At 36.0% G+C, this 26,437-nt stretch overlaps 1 protein-coding gene across 1 annotated transcript in view; it reads right to left on the bottom strand.

The window, feature by feature from the left end:
- The window catches only part of LOC140152989 (WD repeat-containing protein 27-like), a 73,553-nt gene that overhangs the window by 23,626 nt on the left and 23,490 nt on the right, over positions 1–26,437 (bottom strand). The window contains exons 15-22 of the mRNA XM_072175559.1: positions 25,560–25,649; positions 23,863–24,044; positions 22,666–22,796; positions 19,065–19,162; positions 17,961–18,082; positions 12,877–12,974; positions 12,424–12,526; positions 5,061–5,159 (exon numbers count right to left, since the gene is read on the bottom strand). Coding sequence (XP_072031660.1) covers positions 5,061–5,159; positions 12,424–12,526; positions 12,877–12,974; positions 17,961–18,082; positions 19,065–19,162; positions 22,666–22,796; positions 23,863–24,044; positions 25,560–25,649 — 923 coding nt within the window. The remainder of the gene's footprint in view (positions 1–5,060; positions 5,160–12,423; positions 12,527–12,876; positions 12,975–17,960; positions 18,083–19,064; positions 19,163–22,665; positions 22,797–23,862; positions 24,045–25,559; positions 25,650–26,437) is intronic.

Raw genomic sequence — 26,437 nt, forward strand, 5'->3', positions numbered from 1 at the left:
TTGAGCATGTCACAAAAAATTACGAAATGTAATTTCTTAACATTCTGTTTAAATATGCAGCTTTAACTTAGATTAGTGATGGTTTAATAGTGTCACTAAAATCAGCCTTATTGATAACTATTATGAACTTTGTAGGAATGCTCTAGTTTTTTCAAAGTACAGCTGATTTCTAGTTCCTAGATCACCACATGATAAGAACATTGGATTGCTTGCCAAAAAATGCTCATCAGTATTTATTTTAAACCTTAGGATGTAGTGTAATTCATCCAGGTTTAGATGACATACAGGCACGAGAATACATTGAATACATATCAATGCAAAAAGCAGGAACATCCTGAAGATAAAAAAGGAAAAAGCATGTATAATCTGGCAAAATGCTTGAAAACAGGCTAAACACTGAAATTTGGGCAACAAAAAGAAAATTCTCAAAAGGATAATTCTCATACCTGCACATTTACCATATTCTCTGTCTATCTGTTCTGTCTTTACTATGTATATCTGCCTTTCTCTGCCGGTCTGTCTATTGAGGGACAAAGGCAAGGCCAAGGAATACTATCTGGGCCCTCTCTATGGGAAACTGTATACATATACTCTATAAACAACAAGTTCTTTGGTGAGGATAGGAAGGGGTAGCTTCCACTCTGGTTATGACACTGCTTTCCCACCCACCCTCCCTTCCCTTCCCTCATGTCATTCCTAACCTGGTATTATGTGCCATAATTCACAGCCTTCAGTTTTTGTGGCGCCCTCTACGGAGGGGCCACATATAGGCATGTACTTTGTGAAAAGCTTCTAATTTCACTCTTGCTAGATTTACTCCTTAATTGTTTTGCTAAAATTATGCCCAGCTCAGAAATAAAACCACAATATGCTAGGATTTTATTTTATTATTGTTTTCTGATATGCACGGGATAAAATGATGTGTGTATATTCTTTGTTTAAAATACAAAATTAATGGACTTATAAAAACACCAAATAACCAGTGACCTTTGTATGGTTTAAACCAGTTTACCGCCTCTTAGAACCCGATAGACGGTGACATTTGACCATTCTAATTATGTATGTTTTGAACATGTTTGCACATGAACTAGTTGTTTACAGTGTGAAGAATCTACAACATGCTCATCTATCAGGGCACAGTTCTTTAACCCCAATACATGTGTGCATTCATTGAATGACCTTTGAAAATGTGAGTACAAAAACTCATACTTTGCAACTTAAGGTCAAATTTTGCACTATGATTGTTTAATTGAGGTTATTGATAATATGCCACTGGATGAGGCCATTGTGGTCCATAGTGATTGCACGCGTGCACCTAATCCTTAAACCAACACCAATTAATTATAGTTGACCAACACAACCACTGACCAATCATGAAATCACTAATTGGTTTATGACTTTATGTGCTTGAATCGACTGCTAACTGATTGTGACCAAAGATATTAGAAGCTCAGTATCTTTGTGGTGACTATCTCTGATAAAAAACATTAATTAACGAAAATCAGTTCTGGTCAGCAGAGAAAGGAATAAATTCGGAAGACATGACTGTGTTGAAGGTCAGAAGTGTATTTGCAAAAATAATATTCATTGTAACTGCTGGGAAGGGTTCTAGCAAGGTTAAGTGAAAGAAACCCCACTGGCTATTTTGTCTGTTTAAAATAGAGTTCTATGACGTAATTTTGTTATTTATTAATTAATTTTTAGCAGAATTAATAACATAAAAATGGGCTGTGCCCGTTTCATGAAGAATAACGATCGATCTTACCCTTGATTTAACAGGCCTGTCAATTTCTTGGTATTGTTTGATATGAAAGGAGGGTATGATTGTTTTGTATTAGTTTAAGTATTTCCTAGCCTCTCTTAGCCACATGGTTGGCTACAAAAGACACAGAGTATACCTTAGGATAAACTGGCATGAGTGCGCCGACCCCAAGTTTTCAACATTTCAGGATTGTTTCTGGACGGAGGTCGGGTGAAAAACGAAATTACCTTTACATGACTTTGTCGAAATTCGGCGTGTGACAAGAATGAGTGTATAGATGACTAGGGGGAAGCTTACTTATTTGTGTCTTCTAGTTATCCATCATATACCCTAGGCCCTGCATAATCTAAATTCAACAATATTCAATATCCAAAGCAATATCCTCACTACAATAGGCTCCCAAAACAAAACTCCGACCCCACATAATCGCAAATTGACACGAAAGCTTCATTCCATGAAGCATTTCTCTCGTATTTTATCATCTTCTACTCTTCCCTAAAAAAATCATTATAATACCAAATCTAATCACCATGGAATTCACCATATCCCGTCCAGCTCACATTGGGCGCCACATTCCTTTTTTAAAGGAATTTTATTACACTTGTTTCCAGGAAACTTTGTCACTTACCAGCTTGTGCACCTGTTCACTGCAATAGCTCATCACATAAAAGGAACAGGGTCAGGCCAGTATCAAGCAAAAGGAAGTGTCCGTTTTATTAATTAATACCTGTTTTTCTGTCTTTCTAGGTCTGTCTGTCTTTCTCTATCTGTCTGTCTCTCATGGGTGTAACCAGACCGTCCTAATCAGACCTTCATAATCAAAGGAGATGCAGTTGATAAATGCACGGCCAAGGGGGTACTATCTGGGCCATCCGTTTAGGAAACTGTATACTCTATAAATGTTCATTGATGAGGATAGGAAGGGGTAGCTAGCTCCCACTCTGGTTATGACACTGCTTTCTCACCCACTCTCCCTTCCCTTCCCTCATGTCATTCCTAACCTGGTATTATGTGCCATAATTCACAGCCTTCAGTTTTTACACTTGTTTCCAGGAAACTTTGTCACTTACCAGCTTGTGCACCTGTTCACTGCAATAGCTCATCACATGAAAGGAACAGGGTCAGGCCAGTATCATGCAATGCAACGCAGCTTGGCCTGCGAATGAGGTGTCTGTTTTATTAATTAATACATTTTTCTCTATCTGTCTTTATCTGTCTGTCTGTCTGTCTGTCTGTCTGTCTGTCTCTCTCTCTCTTAGTGTTGCAACCATACCTTCATAATCAATCAGACCTTCATAATCAAGAGAGATGCAGTTGACAAATGCAAGGCCAAGCTATCTGTGCATTCTCTTTAAGAAATCGTATACTCTATAAATGGCAATTTCACTAAAGGGATAGGAAGGGCATGCAGGCTACCACTCTAGTTATGCCACCATTTTTAACTCCTCTCTTTCCTCCCTCCCTAAAGTTATATAATAACATGGTAATATGATGGGTGCTCCTAATATCATGGTGCTACATGTATGAGACATAATTCAAAGCCTTCTTTTCCATTTGTTTCCAAGAAATTTTCCACTTGTTAACTTGTGCCAACTGCTTATGGCGTTTATCATAAATCAAGAATGGAGTCAGACCAGAATAATGTGATGCAATGCAGCTTGGTCAGCGAATGAGGTGCCTATGTTTCATTACTTAATATCATCAGCAAATCAGACCCCACTTCCATGCTTATGTAGTGTACATGCTAATGTGGCAAAAAATACCAAAGTTTATACATAGGCCCTACCTTTTGTAGGTACAGTATAAGTTTTGATACCACTATTGAGCCTGGCTGAAATAAGTGTATAATCAGTGCAGTCAAATGCACCTGCGGGATAGTGAGTTATGGGATTTCAATTGGCAAGTTTTGTGGCTGTGAAAGGATGGCAGCAGGAAATATGGGGAATTATCAACACACCTCCATACGGAAAGACCCTCAAGGAAGAAATATAATGAGCAGGTCACAGTATTAATACAAAAATTGGAAAGTATCCAAAAATAATTGTTGTAAATAATTCATAAAGAATAAATTTGTTTGTTTGAAATTGACATTCTCAATGCATAAGTGTATCGGCATGTTATAACATACTGTTACAAGTTATAATTGCTACATAAAGCTATAATGAAAATAAATAAAAATTTTTTAAAGCCATTCACCTCAAATCTACAAGGTTCTTAACTATTATAATGTGGCATGGCACTTGTATTCGCCATTTGCACAGATCTGACATCTTGTTACCAAAGCGAGGTCCCTCTTGCAAACCCTTACGCAAAAAGTACATTTTTGTTTCTTATGCTTTTCTAGCAATGCGCCAGAAGGTTTTTGCAAAGCGTACACGGCAAGAAAAGCATGGGTTTGACAGGCCTACGCACGTGCAACACACACTTTCCGGAAAGAATCTCATTTTAAGATGGTCGTGCGATCGGCGAATAATCACACATGAATTGTTTTTGAGAAATGGGTCAAACAACTATATTTGGCACATATACATCGGTCCTTACCCGAAGAATGGATCAAATGGTCAGATCTTACAACTTGGCTAAAAGCTCTGATAACAAGGTGGTTATATATTTTTTTAGGTTCAATGATTACTTCAGTCAACATTGTTTTTAATTTTTAAATCACCTTTATTATTATTTTGTTTCAATTTGCCAGTTTTTCACCAAAGTTACACAATTAGGGTGTATTTTTCAATCAAAAAGGAAAAACAGCAATTTGCAATTCTGAAACAAATGTTCTTTGTGTAAGTTTTTTTGTTTGTGAATAATATTCTTAGTTAGTTTTGTTTGTTTATTTTGGCGTTTTGGTGTTGTTTTGGAAGGTGTCATTTTCTTTTGGATAACGGGGTAGGCAACAACAGCAACACATTTTTTCAAGGTGTTATTGAGAAATATATATAAAGATATATTGGCACACTAAAGCTGAATTTTAAACCACTTTAAAAATAACAGAAAGAGATTTATTTTTATTTTAAGGAAGTGTTTCATATTTGACTCCCTATACAGCTGTAGTTAATAGATATATCTTCTGTCTTATATCTTACTGAGAAATAATGAGAATAAGATTAGGTAGGTGAGGTTTTCCTTGTCAGTAAACATATCCTGTATCATGCTAAAACAATTCTGTGCAGCTTGCCATAACTGCCCCTAGCCACATTATAACCTATTAGTATTACACCTTTATGGACATGCGATGCGACTGTGTGACCACCACGTACAAACCTATTATCACTAATGAATTAACAAGGCTACAGCTTACCTCTGGATATAAGGGATGAAAGGCAACATCCGAGACTACATCGGTGTGTCCTGATAGCTTGTGTAGGTAGGTGCCACCTCTAAGATCAAACACATATGCCTGTGAAAGGATAATAACAAGGTGACACATGGTTTACTAGGTATGTTAAATCAATGTGACAAAAGTCAATACTACTTTTTTATCGTAAGTGGAAAGTGGAAAAAATATTTCAATTACAGTACATTTTGTCAATGACTATTTGATTTATAAGTTGCAAGAAAATCGTAATCCATACAAACATGTGACACATGACCATGCATCCACTTCTAAGATCAAACACACATAATGGCTGTGAAATTATGACAACAAAGTGACATGTGGTTTGCAAAATCAATGTGACACATGACCACACATCCCGGGCCACACATCCACCTCTACTATCAAACACATATACCTGTGAAAGGATGACAACAAAGTGACATATGGTTTGCATGGTTTGCTCAATCAATGTGACACATGATCACACATCCACCTCTTAAATCAAACATATATGCCTGTGAAAGAATGACAACAAAGTGACACATGGTTTGCATGGTTTGCAAAATCGATGTGACACATGATCACACATCGACTTCTACTATCAAACACATATGCCTGTGAAAGGATGACAACAAAGTAACACATGGTTTGCTAAATCAATGTGACACATGATCACACATCCACCTCTAAGATCAAAAACATATATGCCTGTGAAAGAGTGACAACAAGGTGACACATGGTTTGCATGGTTTGCTAAATCAATGTGACACATGATCACACATCTACCTCTAAGATCAAACACATATGTCTGTGAAAGGATGACACAAGGTGACACATGGTTTGTGTGTTTATAGTGGGAGCAGATGTACAGTACTTGGTTGGTGGTGTATAAATTAATTCTGTGCAGTGTCTCATATCCCTGGTCACACAGTATCTGGAAACTCCTCACTATAAACACAATTCACAAGCTGTGTCTTGAATATACTGTGTATATATAGTCTCAGTCTCAGTCCCAGATGGCTTGTACTCCTTCATCATCATATGCTTAGTGACAAAGGAACACAGGCCGGTTGGAACTGAGACTAGTATATAGGCCTGTATATATAACCATCTTCTCTGGTATCAAATGTCTTAAATGATGTGCTCCAAACTTGGCCTAAAGGTATATTTACTATAAATATGTTTTATGTGACATAATGCTAATCTTTTCATAAGTGGATATAATATGTCAATTACAGTACACATTATCTACATAAAACAAGGTTTTAGTTTGTCAAAAAATTGACAGAAAAATATTTTTAAACACACCTCACTGTCAAAATACATTTTCACTATATGTTTTCAAGATAACTTATTTCTTGGTATATAATTGACTATCTACATGTAAAGTTCATATTACAGCATTATTACTAAATTGACCACTAATAGCCTTGTGGAATTCTATTTGGCAGATTCAAATTACAGCTGCCTACACACAGCTTACACAACCCCTCACTTGATCCTATTCAGTACCACAACAGGTTGAGAGTGACTACTCATTATATCATATTAGAGTTCTTTTAGCGTGGTGGTATGTGGCAAGTTCAGAATACAAGCTATATGCATAATGCCTGTATAAGAAGCATGAGAAAGATAGGCATTCAGCAAAATATCAAAATGGTAATTGGAAAGAATTATCAATCTATACAAGATACTTTTTCCCTGACAATGACAGCATTTTCCTGTAAACTTGTGTCAATCCATCATAATAATTGCAAATAGTTTGCCACTTCTCCTGAAATATATCAACTTCAAATTAGGCCATTTTGCCACAACAATTCAAAACATTTTTTCACCCACATATCAATATTTTGACAGACTGAATCAAATCAAGAGATTCTAGAAGTCATTTCTGGCTTATGTTGATCCAAGCATTAATGCTAAAAGGAAACAGAAAATGAAAGATTGGGGTTAAAGTGTCAGAAGAACCAATTTTGAGGAACATATCTGTGATTTCTCTTTATTTATATAGTCTTTGTAAAGCGCATTGATCAGTTATACGATAACAGCAGTTGGAAATATGGTATATTCAATATTGTCCCTCATTCTTACAATCACATGTATCCTTCATCTTCACTCTACAAATTTCAAGCTTTATATAGGTCAGTTAAAGTATATCATGAAGAAAATGTCTCCATGAATCATTAAAAGCCTGTGTTTTGTAGAAATGCTTATCTATTTGGGTCAATTTGTCAAAATGTTGGCAATTTAGGGTAAATTTCTCACAATATTGATAGGTACAATGCTAAAATTATATTTTACTTTAATCCCTACTCTCTTTGGCATTCACTAATAAAGCGTAATAATTTCACAGCAGGAAATTTTCATGATTTGGGAAGAACCTTAATTTTAGCAGCACAAAATTTTTCGCAAATTTAAACATTCTTTGAGTGAGGAAAATGGAATATTTGGTGAGCATGAAAATTCTGTGAATCCTTAAATTCACATTATGTTCATGCACAAGAACATTTTATGTTACAGTATATCTCAAGTTGAGAGTAGCACCGCTACCATGTTGAATTTTGGTAGTGGTACATTTGTGTTTATGCGGTTGCATCACCAGAGTACGAAAATCACCCATCTTAGTGTGTGTATATGCCCTGCAAGATTAGGTTATGCCCGATTTGAATCTGCCACTGCAAAATCCAACATTGCGTTACTCTCAACTTGAAAATAGACAGACTATATGAGACCTATTCCCACATAATGAGCAGAAAGTTGCCAGAGATGCTAAGAAGATATATGCCATTATACATGCCACAAAGCAATAGAAAACAAAAGAAAAGCTAAGAGAAAGTCAACTTTTGAACACCAAGTGTGAAATCAACACTGATATGTCCATATCATTTTTTTAAAGCTTAACTCAGAAATGAAATTTTGCAATTTTCCTCGCATTTTGTTGGAACAGGTCTCAGTATTGCCAGGATCTGTATGATCAGGTCCCAGCCATCATGGAATCTTTTTGCCTTTTCGCGTTCTTTCAATTCTCTTGTTCAACTGATCTCTACAAAATCAAACAACCCATTTATCCCTATCGCATTTTAATATTCTGTTTCACACTTTAATCTCCCAGATATCCATACATTCATTCCCTAGCACAGCCATTCAACATGTTAAACCACAAGGATTATCATTGCATAGCATTTTCAAGTGTATTTATTTCTAAGTCAGATTAGTAGACTGTTCCAACTTTGACATTTTCAATTTATTAGCACATTTATGTCTGTTACAAAAATGTCAAAATTGTAATTTTGATGAATTTCAGGATGTTCTGGATTGGCTGATTGTCCCTTTAAAAAGATGACTTAAAAGTATTTATAAAAGTTTTAAACATTAATAATACTTTCTTGACATTTTAAATCCCATCTTGTTTGATTTACCACACAAAACTTCATCCCCATTACAAAGTAATTTGTATTGTATGTACAAAATGTAAGTAGCATTTTGCTTATTTCAATCTGCATAATTAATTAGAGCTCATTTTTTAATTTATCAAGAACTTATTCCAAATTAATTATGCAGATTAATATTAGCAATAAACTAGCTAATTAACTTTGAATCCTGTGAAAATGTAATTAAAAACTTTTGCCTCGTTTTCAGTTTTCCGGTTCGCTAATTCTGGCCTGATTGGAGTTTGCCAAGCCAAGATGCCATCAACGGCAGGAAGGGGCAAATTATAATTAAACTCTATAGGGCAGGAATGAGAAACAGCGCAATTAACCAACATAACCGTCCACCACAAATGGGCTGTAATGTCGGCGTTCTCACTTTTTGAGATATTGAATAAACAAATTCTCCTAAAAAATAAGCTTTACAATGATATAAGCATGATATATTACATGTCCTTAATGCTTGATTGATTGAAAAGGAGTAAATAATCAAGAAATGTGTTGGGCAATTCTTTTTTGTCTATTTTTTTTCACAATATTCAATGGAGCATATTTCAGAACTTGTTTTGCCGACATTACGGCCCATTTGTGCGGTGAATGGTCATAAGTCATTAAATAGGCTTATTTCAGTTGAAATCTATACACCCCCTATGGAAGACACAGGCAGGGGGGGGGTGTAGATTTCAAATGGAAGTAACCTTATTTGAAATTTCCACTCCCTGTGTGAACGATTAGGGCAATGTCTTCCACAGGGGGGTGTATGAACTTAAACTAGAATAGCCCAAATGTTCCTTTTGATTAAAATCACAAAAATATCTTTATGTAAAAATATTGGTTTATACAGCATCATACAAGCCCTTATTTCATTCATTACACTTTACTTGTTCATTTACATGTTACATATCATTGATTCTTATAGATTCTAGTCGGCTCACCGAAAAAAGTAGTGATACAGCAGACATTACATAAATAAATCATTACACTTTTACATGAAATCTAATATGCTCCTGGCCACAGGAACAGGTAACAGGCTAATAAAATATAGCCAGGAAAAAGGAAGTCACTTCTATTCCTTGAGCAACATTTTTATCCCAAAACTTCTGGTTTTACTTAATTCACTCCCAGGCACCACTTCTAAATCAACATCAAAATGTCAAATGCTATATATTTGCTTTTTGCAACTGGGTCCTATATTGAAATTGATTTCAATCACCAATTGGACACACATTTTCATACATTCAAGGGGCTATTCAAGTTAAAATCCATAACCCCTATGGAAGACATGATCTTAATCTTAGTGTGATTCCAGTTGGGATTACCTGAATAGGTGATTCCATTTGAAATATACACCCTCTGTGTGGGAGATTTAGGTCATGTGTTTCATAGGGGTTATGGATGTGAACTGGAACACCACATTCTATAGTAATTTGCGTTTAAGAATCTTCACAGAGAGATCATTTTTGACAAAAATTTGGGGGAAAATATTATGCTTTTATCTTACAAAAGTTATATTTTAAGCATAGTAAATTACGCTACCATTTTTGATATATTAATTGATATATTAATTGATATTTTCATGACCTTCTGACCACTTGGTCTCTTTTTTTAAAGTAAAATCTCTTAATCAACAGGATGAATCCTTGGTTATATACCCCTATCACCATAAAAACTTCTTCCGCTCCACCTGGTTCATAATGGTTCTTATTATTCTAGTGATTTTACCGATGCTTCCTCCGAAATGGTTGTTGTATTAGCTTGTATTTGATCTAAATAACTCCCAGAAATGATGACTGTTCATCATAATTACAGCACAACTTTTAAATACCTAATTTCAGTTTGTTTGTTTGTTTGTTTGTTTGTTTGCTTGTTTTAGCACAGCACAACTCTTCATTTGATTCTCATGAAATCATATGTTGAAACAAATACGAACTAAGTGGTATGGAACATATGCAACCAACATGCTTGCCTAACAGTGTCATGTAGACTGCCCTCTCTTGAGCAGCTCAACAGGATTTTCAACCAGAGCACCTTGCCACTTGGTGGTTTTTTGATGAGCTACCTTATCATCAGATCAAACACTTGTGTTATATGTTTGAAGATGCATAGCACAAAATCACTCCAATATTGGGTATACAAAATGAGGGGCTGCTAATGGACATATATGAAGTAGACTTACCTTTTGTTTTATATTATCAACGTTTTTTTTTAATGTCATGAAAAAAGTACTTGAAAGGAGCCTCAGTTCTCCAATCTTTTCATATTCTGTTTTCTATGAGGCCTATCATTAAAACAATGTTTCCAAATTTTTAAGTTTGATTACTTGTGTAAAACTATGTGTAATAATGTCCAATAGGATAATACAATTCACCACATTTTTGTTCACACCATTTAAATGAAATATATCTCGGACATTAAAATTTTACTGGGGTAATTAGAAATATGAGCTTTCTTCTGATACTAATAATCTCGGTTTTTAGAAATAAAAATACACTTGAAAGTGGTAGCAACATATCCATCTACATTCAAAATAGCTGATTTTATTGAAAAAAAAATAAATGAGAAAATTTTGCAATGATTTATTTCCACATCCTAACTAAGTTTTGACATTGTGTGTTCATGCACGTTTTCAATGACTTCATGCACAGATACTTATTGCTAAGTTTGACCAATCAAGACCCCCATTTGTTAGGGTTACTTCAGACCTACTTTCAGACCAATACACCACCAGCAAAAGCTGACAAAATTAATTACAGACTTAACCCTATCCTTTTCAACATACTTATGTTTACTTTGATGAATCTTGACAGGGATGCCAGTGGCCTGAAGTGACTTGCATGAAAAGCCTGAAAAGGTGCGCAAATTTGGGCTGAAAATAAATAAAAGTGTGGAAATTTGGAGTAACAAAAAGTAGGAAATCAGGTATCCCTGACTCGAAAAATATGGGGAAAAAATCGGCAAATATTTTGCACGTTTTCAGAATTGTTTTCAAAAGTTTCAGTCAAAATCAATCCACTTTGACCAAAAAATGGATGTTTTTAATTTCATACGGCTAACAAAATGAATCCCCAAATGAAATTAGGGATTCAATCATGTTACACCGTTGTTCATCACTGTTTAACAACGATGCGGCCGCGTCGTCTGCGTGGTTTACTTCGCAAGCTGCCCGGTTTAAGTAAACCACGCAGACGCCGAAAGTTGTTAAACGGTGATGAACAACGGTGAAACATGATTGAATCCCTTTAAACAACGAAAAGAAGCTAAAGATCGTATAATTCGCGATTATTTCACGAGGAATATCACTTAATCATTGCCACTCATCTTTACAAAAACTTCGATGATTTCTCTGCTGATATCAGCAATAAGACTAGGGCCTACAGAATAAAACGGCAATGTTTAGCCGCTACCTGAAAAATACTGAATTCAACAGCTCTCAGATTCAACTTACAAGCATGCACACGCATTGCACGCCCAAAAGTTCCAGACATGGCGAATTTTACGCGCTCAGCCGTAATGCGTAGTCTCGCTCGCGTCGGCGTATACGCTACAGTAAAAGTGTGGATTCATCACGGATTAACAACGGTTGGCTCCTGTACAAAGGTATAGGAGGAGTTGTTGAAATTCTGGATCAATCAGGCCTGTAGAGTAGAACAGAGTTTTTATCATAGCCTAAGGCCAAAATATATTTCAGTCTTTGCTGAAACAACTTTTCTCAAAACAAAAAAAAAAATACAAAAATTAGAAACATGCATTTTCAAAAAAATGTATATGTTTTTCAAACTTGAAATTTTGTTTATCTGGAGTAATGTACTGTCACTGTGGCCTGAACAACTAAGTCAAACACAAGGTACATCTGCCTTAACTCTGCTGCAAATATTTGGTTTTCATCTGAGAGAGTGCCAGATTTGGCAAGTACTTACAGATCTGTCTTCAGCTCCAGTAGCAAAATATTTAGCACATGGACTGAATGCTAGGCCACATGGATGCGCTCTGTTCATATGGCCTTCAAATCTTCTTACGCATCTGAAAAATTATAGTCATATTAAACGCATTAAAAAATATTTTTAAGGATTATTCTATGAAACATGTCAGCATTACAAGTTTAAAAGAGCCCAAAATGCTTCAAATGGTATCACTGTTATTCAAAAACTTAATTCAATAAAGTATCATAAATAAAATATGTTCCTAATTTGTATATTTTTAGATTGATATTCAATTAAATTCATAGCTGGGCACACAATACCAGTCGTAATTTTTGTTTTTTGCTAACAGGTGTGCAAACCAAGCGTGAACCAGAAACTAAGGTATGACATATTCACAACTACGCCCAATTACTGTCATTGTTGTTGTGTCTACATCAATACACAACCTACCTGTTTGTTCTAAGATCCCACAGTTTGACACCATCAGTAACTGCAGATGTCAAGAATAAGTCATATGCAGAGGCAGGGTGACTTACATATGTAGACCCCTATAATTGAAAAACACAAAGGTCAAGTAAACACCAATTAAATAAGATTCATTCAGAGCCACCTGCAAATTGAATACTAAAATAAAAATACAGCAAATAAAACTTGTATTGGTAAATTGAACGGAATAAAGAAGAAGAAGTAAATATGCAAATCTGCTACGTAATTAGCATATTTTGTGTTGAAAATCGAATCAGGTTGAGAACATTTGGCCCTGCTTCCCCCTTACCTATAGTAATGTTACTGTACCCCATGCAAATCTCCAGATATTGGGAAGAAAGAAAAACCTAACCATAATAGGTTCGGCTCTGCCTTACCCATTATTTACATTTTTACTGCCTCGGAGTGGCATATGAGAATATACCCCAGAGTCATGAAAATACTGACCAAGCTAAAAGTTCTGTATTTTCATGATCATCATCATCAGTCAGCTGCGGAGCAGGCGACTACAAGCTTTCTCCAACTAATGCGATCTTGGGCAAGCGAAACAATTTTGTTTGGCTGCAGCATCCCTTCAGTATCTCCCAGGAGGTGCTGGATATACTGTAAGTACAGTGTGCGCGGCCGGCCCGGTTTCCTCTTCCCGTGTGGTGGAATATAAAGCGCATATTCTTTCACAGCCTCGCCATCTTCAAGACGCAATATATAGCTGAGAAATTTGAGTTGATGAATCTTGACTCTGGCAACCAGTGGAGTGGTGTTGGTCAGGTTGTAGATGGTTTCGTTTGGAATCCGATCCACACGCTTGATGTTTAACATGACTCTGTAGCAAGATGTTGCAAATGCATTGATCTTGTTTTCCATGTCCTTGGTAATTACCCATGACTTGCACCCGTACAGAAAGACAGTAACACACGTTGTCTGAAACAGCTTGATTTTTGTTTCGATTGGCAGGGACGGGCTTCTCCAAAGGCGTTCCAGTTTCCAGAAAGCTGCCCAGGCTAGTGCTTTTCTTCTTTTTAGGTCTCCAACACTAGAGCCCATCTTGGACCCCAAATACCTGAAGTCTGTGACATGGTTGATGGTACTACCATAGACTTCAAGTGCTGGTTGGGCGTTACCGTTTGCAGTCATATATTCTGTCTTAGGTGCGCTGATTACAAGGCCTAGATCTGCTGCTGCAGTTGCAGTCCTAGTAAGGTGTGACTGGGCCCGGTCTATGGAAGATTCCAGCAGGGCAATATCATCAGCAAAATCCAGGTCATTCAGCATCTTGGCAGGATACCTGCTTGACCGACGTGGGTAGGTAACAATTCCAGCGTCAATTCCAGAAGTTGATTTCATCAGAAGGTAGTCTACCAGGATAATAAACAGGAATGGTGCCAACACATCACCCTGAAGCACTCCAGTTGTTACTTGAAAAGGCTCTGAGATACTGCCATCTACCATAACGGCACTATTGGAGTCTTTAGAGCACCTGGATGGCATTGACCACAACCTTTGGTATTCCATAATGCCGCAGCACTGAAAACATGACGGACCTGTTGATGGAGTCGAAGGCTTTTTTGAAGTCCACAAAAGTGACTGTTAAGGGAAGTTGGTACTCCTTGAAGCCTTCCATGATCCTCCTCAAAATGTGTATTTGCTGAGCACAGCTGCGACCAGATCTAAAGCCAGCCTGGTTGCTTCTCAGTAAAGGATCAATGTGGGGTCGGATCCTGTTCAGAAGGATCTTGTTGTACACTATTGTCCCAATCGACATAAGCGAAATACCACGGTAGTTTGTCATGAGAGAGAGGTCACCTTTCTTTGGTAGAGGAATGATTACATTCGTAACCCATTGATGTGGTGGTGTCAGCATTGAGAATACTTCCATACAGAATTCGAGAATCATATCAATCATGCTATCCCCTCCTCCCTGAAGTGCTTCTGCAGTTATAGCACAGTCCAATCCTGCTGCCTTGTTGGTCTTCATGGCTGCTATTGCTTTGACTACTTCTTCACGAGTTGGGGGCTCAGTGATAATAGGAAGATCTTCAACAGCTGGTGCAGGAAGTTCTGAAGCTGCTGTGCCACTGTCGTTGTTAAGGAGTGAGCTAAAATATTCCTTCCATTCCTCAAGCAGTTCATGGTCACTGGTTGGAGCTGATCCATCTCTCTTTTTGACTCTCACACCTTTCCTTGAGTTCTTCCCAGAAAGTGAGTGTATAATTTTCCAGGTGGTGGTATAATTCCCTATCTCGTCGGCCAGCTTCAGGTCTTCCATCTGCTTATTGAGGGTAGCAAGCTCATCAGATTTATAGGAGTTGTTAAGGCTGGTGTTCAAGTTCCTCCATCTTTCTCTAGATTGACGAGACTTTGAAATGGAGTACTGCTTTTTGGCCTCATCCCTTTCAAGTTTAAGTCTGATGGTAGCATCTGATACCCAACTTGGTAGTCCGCATGGCTCTTGCTTTCCAATAACTTTCTCGGCAACTTCATGGACCGCTGTTTCGAAGGTCTCATACCTGTCAGAGATGGGTGTGGTGTCATCCAAGCTCAAGACCTGGAATCTGTTTGATAGCTCCAGCTGAAATTCCTCCTTTGTATCAGGATCTTGCAACTTCTTCCAGTTGAATTTTGGTCTCTTGCAAGGTTTTCCTTTGCTAGTTCGCAGACTGGTAGCTAGACGGATGCTCTGTACGATGATCAGAGTCCACTTCTACTGAGTTGTATGCTCGACAGTTGCGGAGAGAATTTACCCACTTGCTGTTTATTAGTATGTGATCTAACTGTGCATGGGTTGATCCAGCTGGATGGGTCCAAGTCCAGAGACGGTTCCTGGGTTGCGGGAATCTCATCTGGGCCGGTCTGAGATTGTACTCCTGGCAGGTGTTGACCAGACGCTCACCATTGTCATTTGTTGAATCATGGTAGCAATGTGGACCAATGACCCAAGGATGGGAAAGATGACTGTCTGTTCCTATTCTGGCATTAAAATCGCCGAGGATGAGATGGATGTTGTGTCTTTTCATACCATCCAGGTGGTCAGATAGAGATGAATAGAATTCCTCCTTGTCAGAAGATGTTGCGCACTCAGTGGGTGCATATACAACAGTGATGCTGAGCTGAGGGTTGCCATGGAATGTTACAAATAGTATCCTCTCGGAAACAGCTTCAACACTCTAAGACATCTGTGAATGTGCTTGGACATGACCAGACCAACTCCTCCGTGCCTTTGCTTGGTAGCAGAACTGAATGATAAAACCCAGTTCCTATCATCTGACCAAAGTTCATCGGTTGGGCTTGGTGTAATGAGACGATGTTCTTGAATTCGCAATGTCAATACCTGCATCAGCACAGCCCATGAATAGCTGATGCATTTTCCCTTGTTGATTTACAGTACGGACATTATAAGTAGATATTACAAGAGGTTTGAAGGTAGACAGGCGACAATAATCAGGGCCAACAGTTTGTGATGGTGTGCCGAGTTCCCGCTGGTCCGTCATGAAGTCAACAGTAGACTGCCGCTCATCTACCCTCGGTATATTCTTGTATCACACAAAAATTCTCGTATCACACAAAAATAAGCCATCCAATATTATTGTTATGAAGCTTTTTTGATGCTTTTTGAGCACCAAAGTACTAAAATGAACATGTTGGTGCCATTTGGAAACCAGTCATTTAGTGTAATCATTTTCATATTTGCTGGCGGTACATAACAACAAACTGTCTAACTCAATTAATTACGCCTGATTTGTTCCCTGTGCGTGCATGGGTTTACCGCGTAACACTCTACAAGTTGCACATTCAGTATCAACAAATCTTGCATGATATTACTGTGCGGTATTAAAAATTTGTGCTGTAGCTAAAAGCTTCCTATTATATAATAATCGACTATTACCACTGCATGCTTGAAGCATGCACGTCATGTACAAAGAACTGTTTGTTTTATTTTAAGTGACACAGTATCCTAACCATGTAAGTCAAATATTAGAGCAATATTGTCATAAATGAATGTTTTGAGTGTTCCAGCATGAAAGAGTAAAATGTTTCAATGCATAACAGATTTCACACCAACACTTTTAATTAAGAGTCAAAAAGTTTGAATGCAAAACAGATTCACATTCATTTAAAATTTTGAAACCTCACCACTATGTTCTTAAATTACATATACTTTTCAAATAACATCTCCTATCTTAATTTCATTCATTTCCCACAACACCGCAATAAAGTCATTTGTGACACACCCTGTAAACCGATTTCCATTCATGAAAAAGTGTAATGCACCCAGTAGAGTATTAAAAAGTATAGATTTTCCTATTTCTTATTGATAACCTCCCCTTCAACTTTACTGCATTTTGCTGACATCCACATCCACATCCTGAAATCCACCATAACGTATAGGCCTACTGCATGGTAACTTAGTTATTGGCAAATTTAATATCTTCTTCAAACTTCATAATAGTTGTGGGAAAGTAAAAATTTCAGATGTTGTACTCCTAACTCTAAAGCAGCCCTTAGGATTCATTAAAAATATTTGGAAAAAAACAACAACAACATTCTGACCACTTGTTTGTCTTACTCATGAACAGATAAAATGAGAGAAATATTAAGAAATCCTGATAGATTCTACTAAGATACATTATGTATAAACAGCCATTTCATCACAATTTGTCTTCCTAAAAATATGTCCAGAAGCTGTCAATGAGAAGTATCATATGAAGCATGATCTTTAAACAGTCTCCACTTTTTGTATGTCAAAAGTGACAGGGTTGCAATGTCCCCAACCTAGCCCCTTCCTTCAGGATGCTTGTGCATCACAAAGACTCCACCTAAAATGCCCCACGCCTCCCAAAATATGCACAATGATTAACCCATATTTCCTATAACATCTTACTTCGGAACAATTTCCAAGTTTTCTTCAATGAAAGCACAACTGAAAATAACTTAAAATCTTTCATTTCTGCTTTTTGGTACTCAAACTATAGATAGCATGATACAATATTTTAAGATCCCATGTTTATGTCAATAAATTCTCTGATTATATCCTATCATATGATACTTACTTCATTCTGGCAGATGGCATGTACAGGTCGACTGTGTGCATCTGGAGTAAGCCTCACACTCTTCCCAACATTCATGTCAAATACTTCCAAGGATTTATCAGATCCAGCACAAAGAACAATATCTAATTTGCACCTGTTAAGGATAACTCGTAACAATAATCTTTAGCAAGAGCTCACATCTCGTTTTTGCTCATCTGCACCCCACGGCGTCATGGAACCAAAATGTTCTGTTGATGCGTAACCTAATGAAGATGAAGATGAAGATCTATGAAATGATTGTTTCCATATACGCAGCCATATTATATTTATGCATTTGACATTTTGTATTTACTTAAATGTGACATGAGGCCTGTTTGATTGATATTTAGTTTCAATTCTAACAGTTTTATATAAGATATAAATCCAAAAAGATTAGACACAAAGAGAACCAACTCAGAATTGCCACATAAAAAGCCATATAGTAAATCTGCCATATTGGTTTGTCACTCATGGAGACCAAAATAGTGTACTAACAGCATTTATCAGCAAAAAAGTCTGATATCAAATTATAATTTGCACCACAAACCTGGATCATGAACGTTTACTTGAACGTTTAATGCATGCTATTGCTACTCGCACAATGCAAAGGTACACACACTTCACAATTAAAGTTTACCAGGTGAATGGCAAAATAATCTGGACGTAGTATTTTGCCTACCATGAATGACAAACAAACAAGTCATTGTCCAAAAAACTGATTTTTATATCATATAAATGTATATACTTACACAGTTACCAAAATGGTTTATTTTTTAACTAACTTTTCAAAGATGTGAAAAAAAAGGTTAACAGTTCAAAAAGGTCACAAATTTGAATTAACACATGTTCCAATTTCTATTGAGCAAAGTTTGTCTTTGCAAAGTATGCCAAAGTCAAAAAACATTAAAAATGGTTAATGGTTTTACCAGACAGTGCTAAAACAGGAACTTTGTGGCAACCCACCATGTCTGTACTGGATACACTTTGGTTAATTACCTTATTACAGCAATATCAATGTGGCTATTGAATTATATCAAAGACTCAAACCACTATCACATCATGATTGTACTTAATTCAAAAGGATACAGGAATAGAACCCATTGACTGCTGAAAATGTTGAGATTTGTTGGGCTTTTGTGAGTTGGAGGTTTTTCACCAATTTGTACCTGGAGTTAGTCAAGTACCTGCACAAATGAATAGGAAGAAAGAAAAACAATAAACAATAAAGCATAAGTTTATTCTGTTTTGGACAGTATACAATTGACCTAAACATAATTATTGCCTCTTGTGTTTAGGTAGTGAACTGGATTAATGACACTTTTTCTGCAGAGACATTCACCAAAGTTACCAAATCCCAGATTGAATTCTGCAACTTTTGAAGCTCCACTTTTGTAACTACAGGGGTCTATGAGACCTTTTAGTGATTTGGGTTACATTTTGAGTTTGTTTCCTGTGACTTTCAGACATTATTTTTGCTACCATGATATCCATCACAGCATGAATCTATCCATAACATAAGCCCTATTATACACAACATAGTTTGGGGCCAATAAGTATGACTGAGCTAAAACAATGTTTACAACCTTGTAACATTCTTCATTAAATTTCATTCAAATATGGATGGTGCTGCATAGAGCTAAAAGTACATCGGTGATAAACACGCAGGTAACCTTCCCCTTTAACCAACAGCAGTTAATGGAGCTTTCCTTAAACATTCTATGTTTCACCTCAGTTGCTAATTTAAGCAATATAATGTCGTGCGGGCAAGAAATGGAGCAGAACATTGTTAATTTCCTCTTTTGTATCCTGCTACAGGATTGTGTAAAACAACACCAATTGATTTCCTACATCATATAACATCTGAACATACCTGAGGAAGACTGACATTGAAATTACACAATATAAAAGTTTCTATAGTCTGTATATCTTCCTCAAGTCAGTAATGTAGATATTGGTTTTTTTTGTATCGCTAAACGTAATGATGAGAAGTGTATAAAAGTATACATTTTCAGAAAGGAAATGATGCAAGGAATAACTAGCATAACAGTTTTCGAGAAAATCTCAAAATCCGATTTTACATTACTGACTTGAGGCAGGTATATGGACTATTAGTTGCAGCTGCCTCTTGGAAGACATTTGATTATATCATAATAAGGCGAATAAAAAGAGGACTCATTCATGAAGGGAGGTAATGGCTGAGAAAAATTAGATTAGGACCGCCTTTATCAAAGTAACTGTGATATCTACAATGTATGAAATATGACAGTAATGACATGTGAAATAGCAAAAATCAAATAACTCAACAATCAGGAAAAGGTGGATTTCCAAAAATAAAAAAATTTAAATTCTTTTCAAAGCCTGCACTGCAACAGGTTGTAGGATTGACAAAGACACCGCCCACTGATCACATCATGGTGCTGATGTTAGGGGTAGGCTGTACATATTATGTTTTAAAATCAGTACCAATCTGAGAAAATTATGAAAAGAATATTAACCTTTTAAGAAATATCAGTGATTTCACAGGTATGGAAAAACACAGGCCTGAAAAAAATGATGTGAATTTCCATCGATAAATTGGCATCAACATTTGAGTAAATGTGATTTTTTGAAGTAAAGATTTATAATTGCTCAGTAGGGCCCGCCATGCGATGAGTCTGCATTGCATGTAACTCAATGATGGCGATTAGCAACATATTAGATACAGAACTTTGCTATTTTGTGGCAATTCAGTTTCTATCCATGCATGGTGAATATGTCTTCAACTAATGGCCTTTAATCGCTTACTATATATTCTTTATCTTCATATAAATAACCCATTGTGCAATACCAAGTTATTCCTTGTTTCAAAAGAATTCAACTGTGAATTTTGTCTGGCAGGTTTACATTACCATTATAAGACAGGCGACACAAGTCTAATATTTATGCAAGTCTGCAGCATTCTTGCCAAGAAACACTCAAATTTGGCTGTCAGTCAGGCAATGAGCTTCTCCATTTGTATTTCATTTCAGTTTCTTCCTCTAAACTTTAATTCTTTAATTGTATTTGACAAACACCAGCAACAAATAACAAAATTGGTCCTATTTTGTTAAAGGCCAAAGTGAATTTGTTACACCTGTGTCTGTATTCAGTTCACAATAGCCTATTTAACTTTCAAGCTCATAAAAAGAAACCCCAGGGTATTTTCAGAAAATAGACACTTAATTTTTTGATCATATTTTTAGAACACTCTGTATGATTTTAAAGGGTTTGTTAGTCAATTCCCTTAAATATTGTTTTAGTTTTCACAGCCCAGATCCTACATCTCAATGCACATAGGAAACCCAAATCAATTTATTACACCTGTATTTAGTTCACCTAGTTAAGTTTTAAGCTCATAAAAAGAAACCCTGGGGTATTTCCCAGAATCTAGACTCTGGGGTAGCACAAGTTTCTTGTTGTTTATTTTTTATATTTTTTGATTGATTGATTGATTTATTCTAATAGATAGGAAAGAGTTTCATTGGTCTCATAAACATGCCTTGCAGATTAAATTGTTATATTACATTTCTGTTACCTGGGATGCAGTTCAATTTAAGGGGGTACTACACCCCTCGATAAATTTGTGTCTATTTTTGCATTTTTCTCAAAAACTAAAAAACAGTGGTAACAAAAGTTACAGTATATATAGGGCAAGGAATCCAATTACTACACTGGAATTTCAGTGACCCAAGACAAGCGGTTTGTTATTTATGATAAGAAATAAGGTACCGCTTATATGTACCTCGTTTCCTATCATATATACTGAACCGCTTGTCTTGAGTCACTGAAATTTCAGTGTAGTAATTGGATTCCTTGCCCCAATAATATACATAACTTTTGTTACCAGTGTGTTATTATTTTTGAGAAAAATGCAAAAATAGTCACAAATTTACCACAGGGGTGTAGTACCCCCTTAAATGTATTTCCACATATAAATAACATAAATACAAGAGCATCAAACAATATCAAAGTGTTTTACATAAAAACAAGTCTATTACTGAGGGAGGGACTGGAAGGCCATATGAGGCCAGATGGATAAACCTTCTTTAAAATAAAAACAAATTATCATCCTTCTTGCACATTTGCTCAACTTATTTTCTGATTTCTTTTGCTACCATGAAATGAGCGTAAAGTCACAAGTTGGTAGTTTTGAGACGTCCTGGCTGCTGCATCAGTGTTCTTGTGTTTCACACAAATCTGTTCAAGCCATTTGTATGTCCTTTGTGAATGGTGGCACAATGGGCCATTAACGAAGGACACACTACTGTTTCTGCCAGAGAAGAACGGCAGTTGTTTAAATTTGGAGAGCATGCACAGAGTAAACATGAAAGTAGGGTTCTGATTGGCTGATTCAATCATCTGACAATCATAACAACAGACGCGATAATCTGATTGGTCGATTATGCGTTAAAACATTGGTCGGCGCAAACAAAGCTCTGCATATGTCGCTCATTAACAGGACGCTTGTGTCAATCTGAGCAAGGGACTGCCGTTTTTTTCTCCGAACCCGAGTGTAGTGGCTACACCAATTCAGCAGCCAGTTATTTGATATAAGGACATTCCTCGTATTCAGAATTGAATTTGATATATCTGATTTGCTTTCATGTCCCACAAAAAACACTGTGCAAACGTTGCTAAAACAAGCCTTGATGTCACATAACAGTTTTACCTTTTGAGATCATTGACAGATGAATCTAGATGATATTTGTACATATACAAGGAGCCACCACAGGAGAGAAGAACAAATTTATCCATATAGTAAAATCTTGCATGCTTGATCTCCTTACTAAATGATGTGTTCTATATGTGGGGGGAAAAGAAAACATATTAATTAGTAACACTTCCACATAGAGATTTGATTCATTCAGTTGCAAAGCAAATACACTTCTATATTCAGATGGGGTAAACCTAGTACATATTGTTGGTGTAAAGTATATAAAAGTATACATATTTAGAATGGCAAAGACTTGATAAGTTCATCTGTGAGGTCAAATTTGGGCCAAAATGCCATATTTGGCCCAAAATCCCAAAAATACTGTTTTTTTAAATTAATTTTTAAAAACTAGATCAAAATATCTAGGAGCCGTTTTTTTATTTTTTTGAATTTTGACCAATTTCTGGCTTTTTTATGATTTTTTTGAAAATTCAGCATTTTTTGACCATTTTTGGTGCAAATTTCTCGAAGTTGGTCGAAATTCAAAAAAATGAAAAACAGGTCCTAGATATTTTTATCTAGTTTTTAAAAATTAATAATAAAAAAATTTTGGCCCAAGAATGTTTTTGTTACGTTGCACGAAAAAGAAGTGGGCCAAAAAACCACATTTTGGGATTTTGGCCCAAATTTGACCTCACAGATGAACTTATCAAGTCTTTGCCATTCTAAATATGTATACTTTTATATACTTTAGACCAACAATTTAGCAGTTATGAGGCCCGAAAGTTTCCATAATTCCAGGGTTCAGACCAACCTTAAGTAACCCCATTTGTAATTCACACACCCTGTGTAGGAGATTAAGGTCATGTTTTCCATAGGGGGCATATATTTCAACTGAAATAGCCCAAGTTGGTCTCATTACTATCAAACTTTCTCACAAAAGTATCCACAAAATCATTATGGTCAAAATATGTATGCATAAAGTAGTATCTTATTTTCATATCTTTGTTAGCTGTTGAACTGAAAAACCTACTCTACAATGTTTGATACTTAACATCAATCTGGAGCACACACAACCACAAGATATTGATCACCAATGGACACACAGATTACAGATTATATGATCACCAAGGCTTTTACTTTCAGGTGAGACCCCCCCCCCCCACACACACAAAACCTGCACTATCAAAATTACATTGGTAATCAGCATACCTTATTAGCCACTGGTTTCTGTCCTTCTTTGTCGACAGCAAAGTTATCTTTTATAGTTGACAAGGTCATGATGGGATCTGTAGCAGTCTTATTCCATATCTTAGCTGTCTTATCATCAGAACATGTCAACATCCATTGGTTATCATGGCTCCAAGAGACACAATTCACACACCCATTGTGACCTGTAACACAAGGTTTAAACATTATTATGTTTTGATGAAGCCAAGTGTGTGAAAATATTGGATCCAACACATAATAATGATAAAATTGGCTGTTTTACGCCCAATATTTATTGGTCTCGCTATGAATTTTAAAATATTGGACTCGACTACGTCTCGCCCAATATTTTAAAACTCATAGCTCGACCAATAAATATGGGCTCAATCGATCCAATTTTATATCAATGTGATTCACACAATTCCAAACATACATACTGATCCATATTGCCACATAATTAAACTTTCCATTTTTAAATTGCTTTTTGAAGAATTACAAATATCCTTGTTGAAAATCAATAGAGCATTTTTATTACTGCAATGAGGAAACAACATCTGCAGGTTTAGAAGTGAAATAGAAATAACCATAACTATATTATGAGAATGGTTGTTATAACTAAGCTGGTCATATGTGATGTGATCAAGCTAAATCAGCCGGAATTTGGAAATGTTGATTTTGAGCTATAGGCAAACATAGGAAATAATTTCTTCTTTCCTATTGTTTTGAAAACCCTTCAACTGCTCATATCTTTGGAACAATTTGTCAAATTTCAATGGGGTTTTCTGCAAAATGTTTTATACATCAAAGTAGAAAATGAAAATTGAATATGCCTGACTTCAGACTGATTTTGCTTGATCACACCACATATGGCAAACATTGTTTGTTATTCTTAATTATAATCTCATGAATCACAAGACATTATTGGAAATATACTTGCGGAGCTTGATCAATAAATTATTACACTATATCATGATATGTAATGGATCAACAAAATTTCACTTAGGGATTCAATCATGTTTCACTGTTGTTCATCACCGTTTAACAATGATGCATCCTCATCATCTGCATGGTTTATTTCCATGAAAAACCATGCAAACGCACCGGACACGAGTTGCTAAAAGAGATAAACAACTGCGAAACATGATTAAATAACTTTCAACAATGAAAACAAGCCTAAGATCATCAAATTCACAGGATTATTTCACGAAGAATGTTCAGTTTAGTCATTGCCACTCAACATTGTACGGTTGATGATTTTGTTGTTGATATGAGCAATAAAACTACAGAATAAAAGAACAATGTTTAGCCACTTCCTCCTAAATAATGAAAACAACATGTAGCACAAGTTCCAAACATGGCAAATTTTAAGGGGAAATGCGTAACACATATGCGCACTTCTACTAACTTGCAATCGCCTGTACGCTACTGGCTAAGTGTGGATTTATCACAGATTAACAATGTTTGGCTCCTGTATAAAGGTACAGGTATAAAGTTGTTGAAATCAAATTGAATAAAATCAAAAAGTTCAATAAAATACTTCTTCAATATTTCTACAACTGCATCACATGATTTCACATTTGAATCAAATTTGGACAAATCCTACAACCATTTTGGAAATTGGTATCGATAAACAAACACTAGTGTCAATGTTATTCCAATACATTTAAACAAAAATAGTTTTATCATAATACAAACATTACCTGTAAAACTACTGCCTTTGCCAGTGAGTGGCATTTTGAATAGTTGCGCTGATTTATCAGCCATTGCACAAGCTAAATATTGACCATCATCTGAAAAAGAAAAAAAAATAATTATTTTCTCATTTCTGGAAAATGAATATAATAGTTAACTAAATCCCATATTTATAAAATAGTAGTAGCTAGCAGATTTTGAGCCTTTTTAGTCCTTTTCTTGACAGGAGAAGGTTGCCAACTCTATGTAGTTTTCCCGCCACAATGCAAATATGTGATGTGTCATGTCAAAACCAGAGACTTTTGGGCAGGTTATCAATTTAGAGGTTTTTACATATATCATAAATATAGACATATTTTCCTCCACAACGCTGTTTTCCCCAATGAAATCGGACATTTCTAAGTGAAGATATTGAGTTCGTAAGTTATGGTATTATAAAATTGGAAATTGAGATATCGGCCTTTAAAAATATTATTGACAATGTTGGGAATTACCTTTAAAAATGTCTCAAAAAATACAAGATGCCTGTTATATTCTGGTCTGAAACTATCAGACAATATTTTAAACATTAATAACATCACAAATTCAAGAACAAATCCAAATTGTGAAAAAAAAATCAACCCCGGCAGATTTTTGGCTATTTCTCCATTTACGATCCTGCTCAAAAGTGTCTGCTTTTGACATGACACGTCATATATGCTCAAATAATCAATCAAAGAGTTATATTGTCAAGTATGAAATATCCATGTGCATGAAAATTTTGCGAGTGACATAGATTTGCAAACATTTCATGCTCACAAATATTTCTTTTTCATCTAGACCTTAAATAATGTTTCAATTTCATGGAAATTACATGCCACAACAATGCTTCTTTTCAGCCCGTAAA

This window comes from Amphiura filiformis, chromosome 5 (genome assembly GCF_039555335.1).
Source record: "Amphiura filiformis chromosome 5, Afil_fr2py, whole genome shotgun sequence".
Classification (NCBI taxonomy): Eukaryota; Metazoa; Echinodermata; class Ophiuroidea; order Amphilepidida; family Amphiuridae; genus Amphiura; species Amphiura filiformis.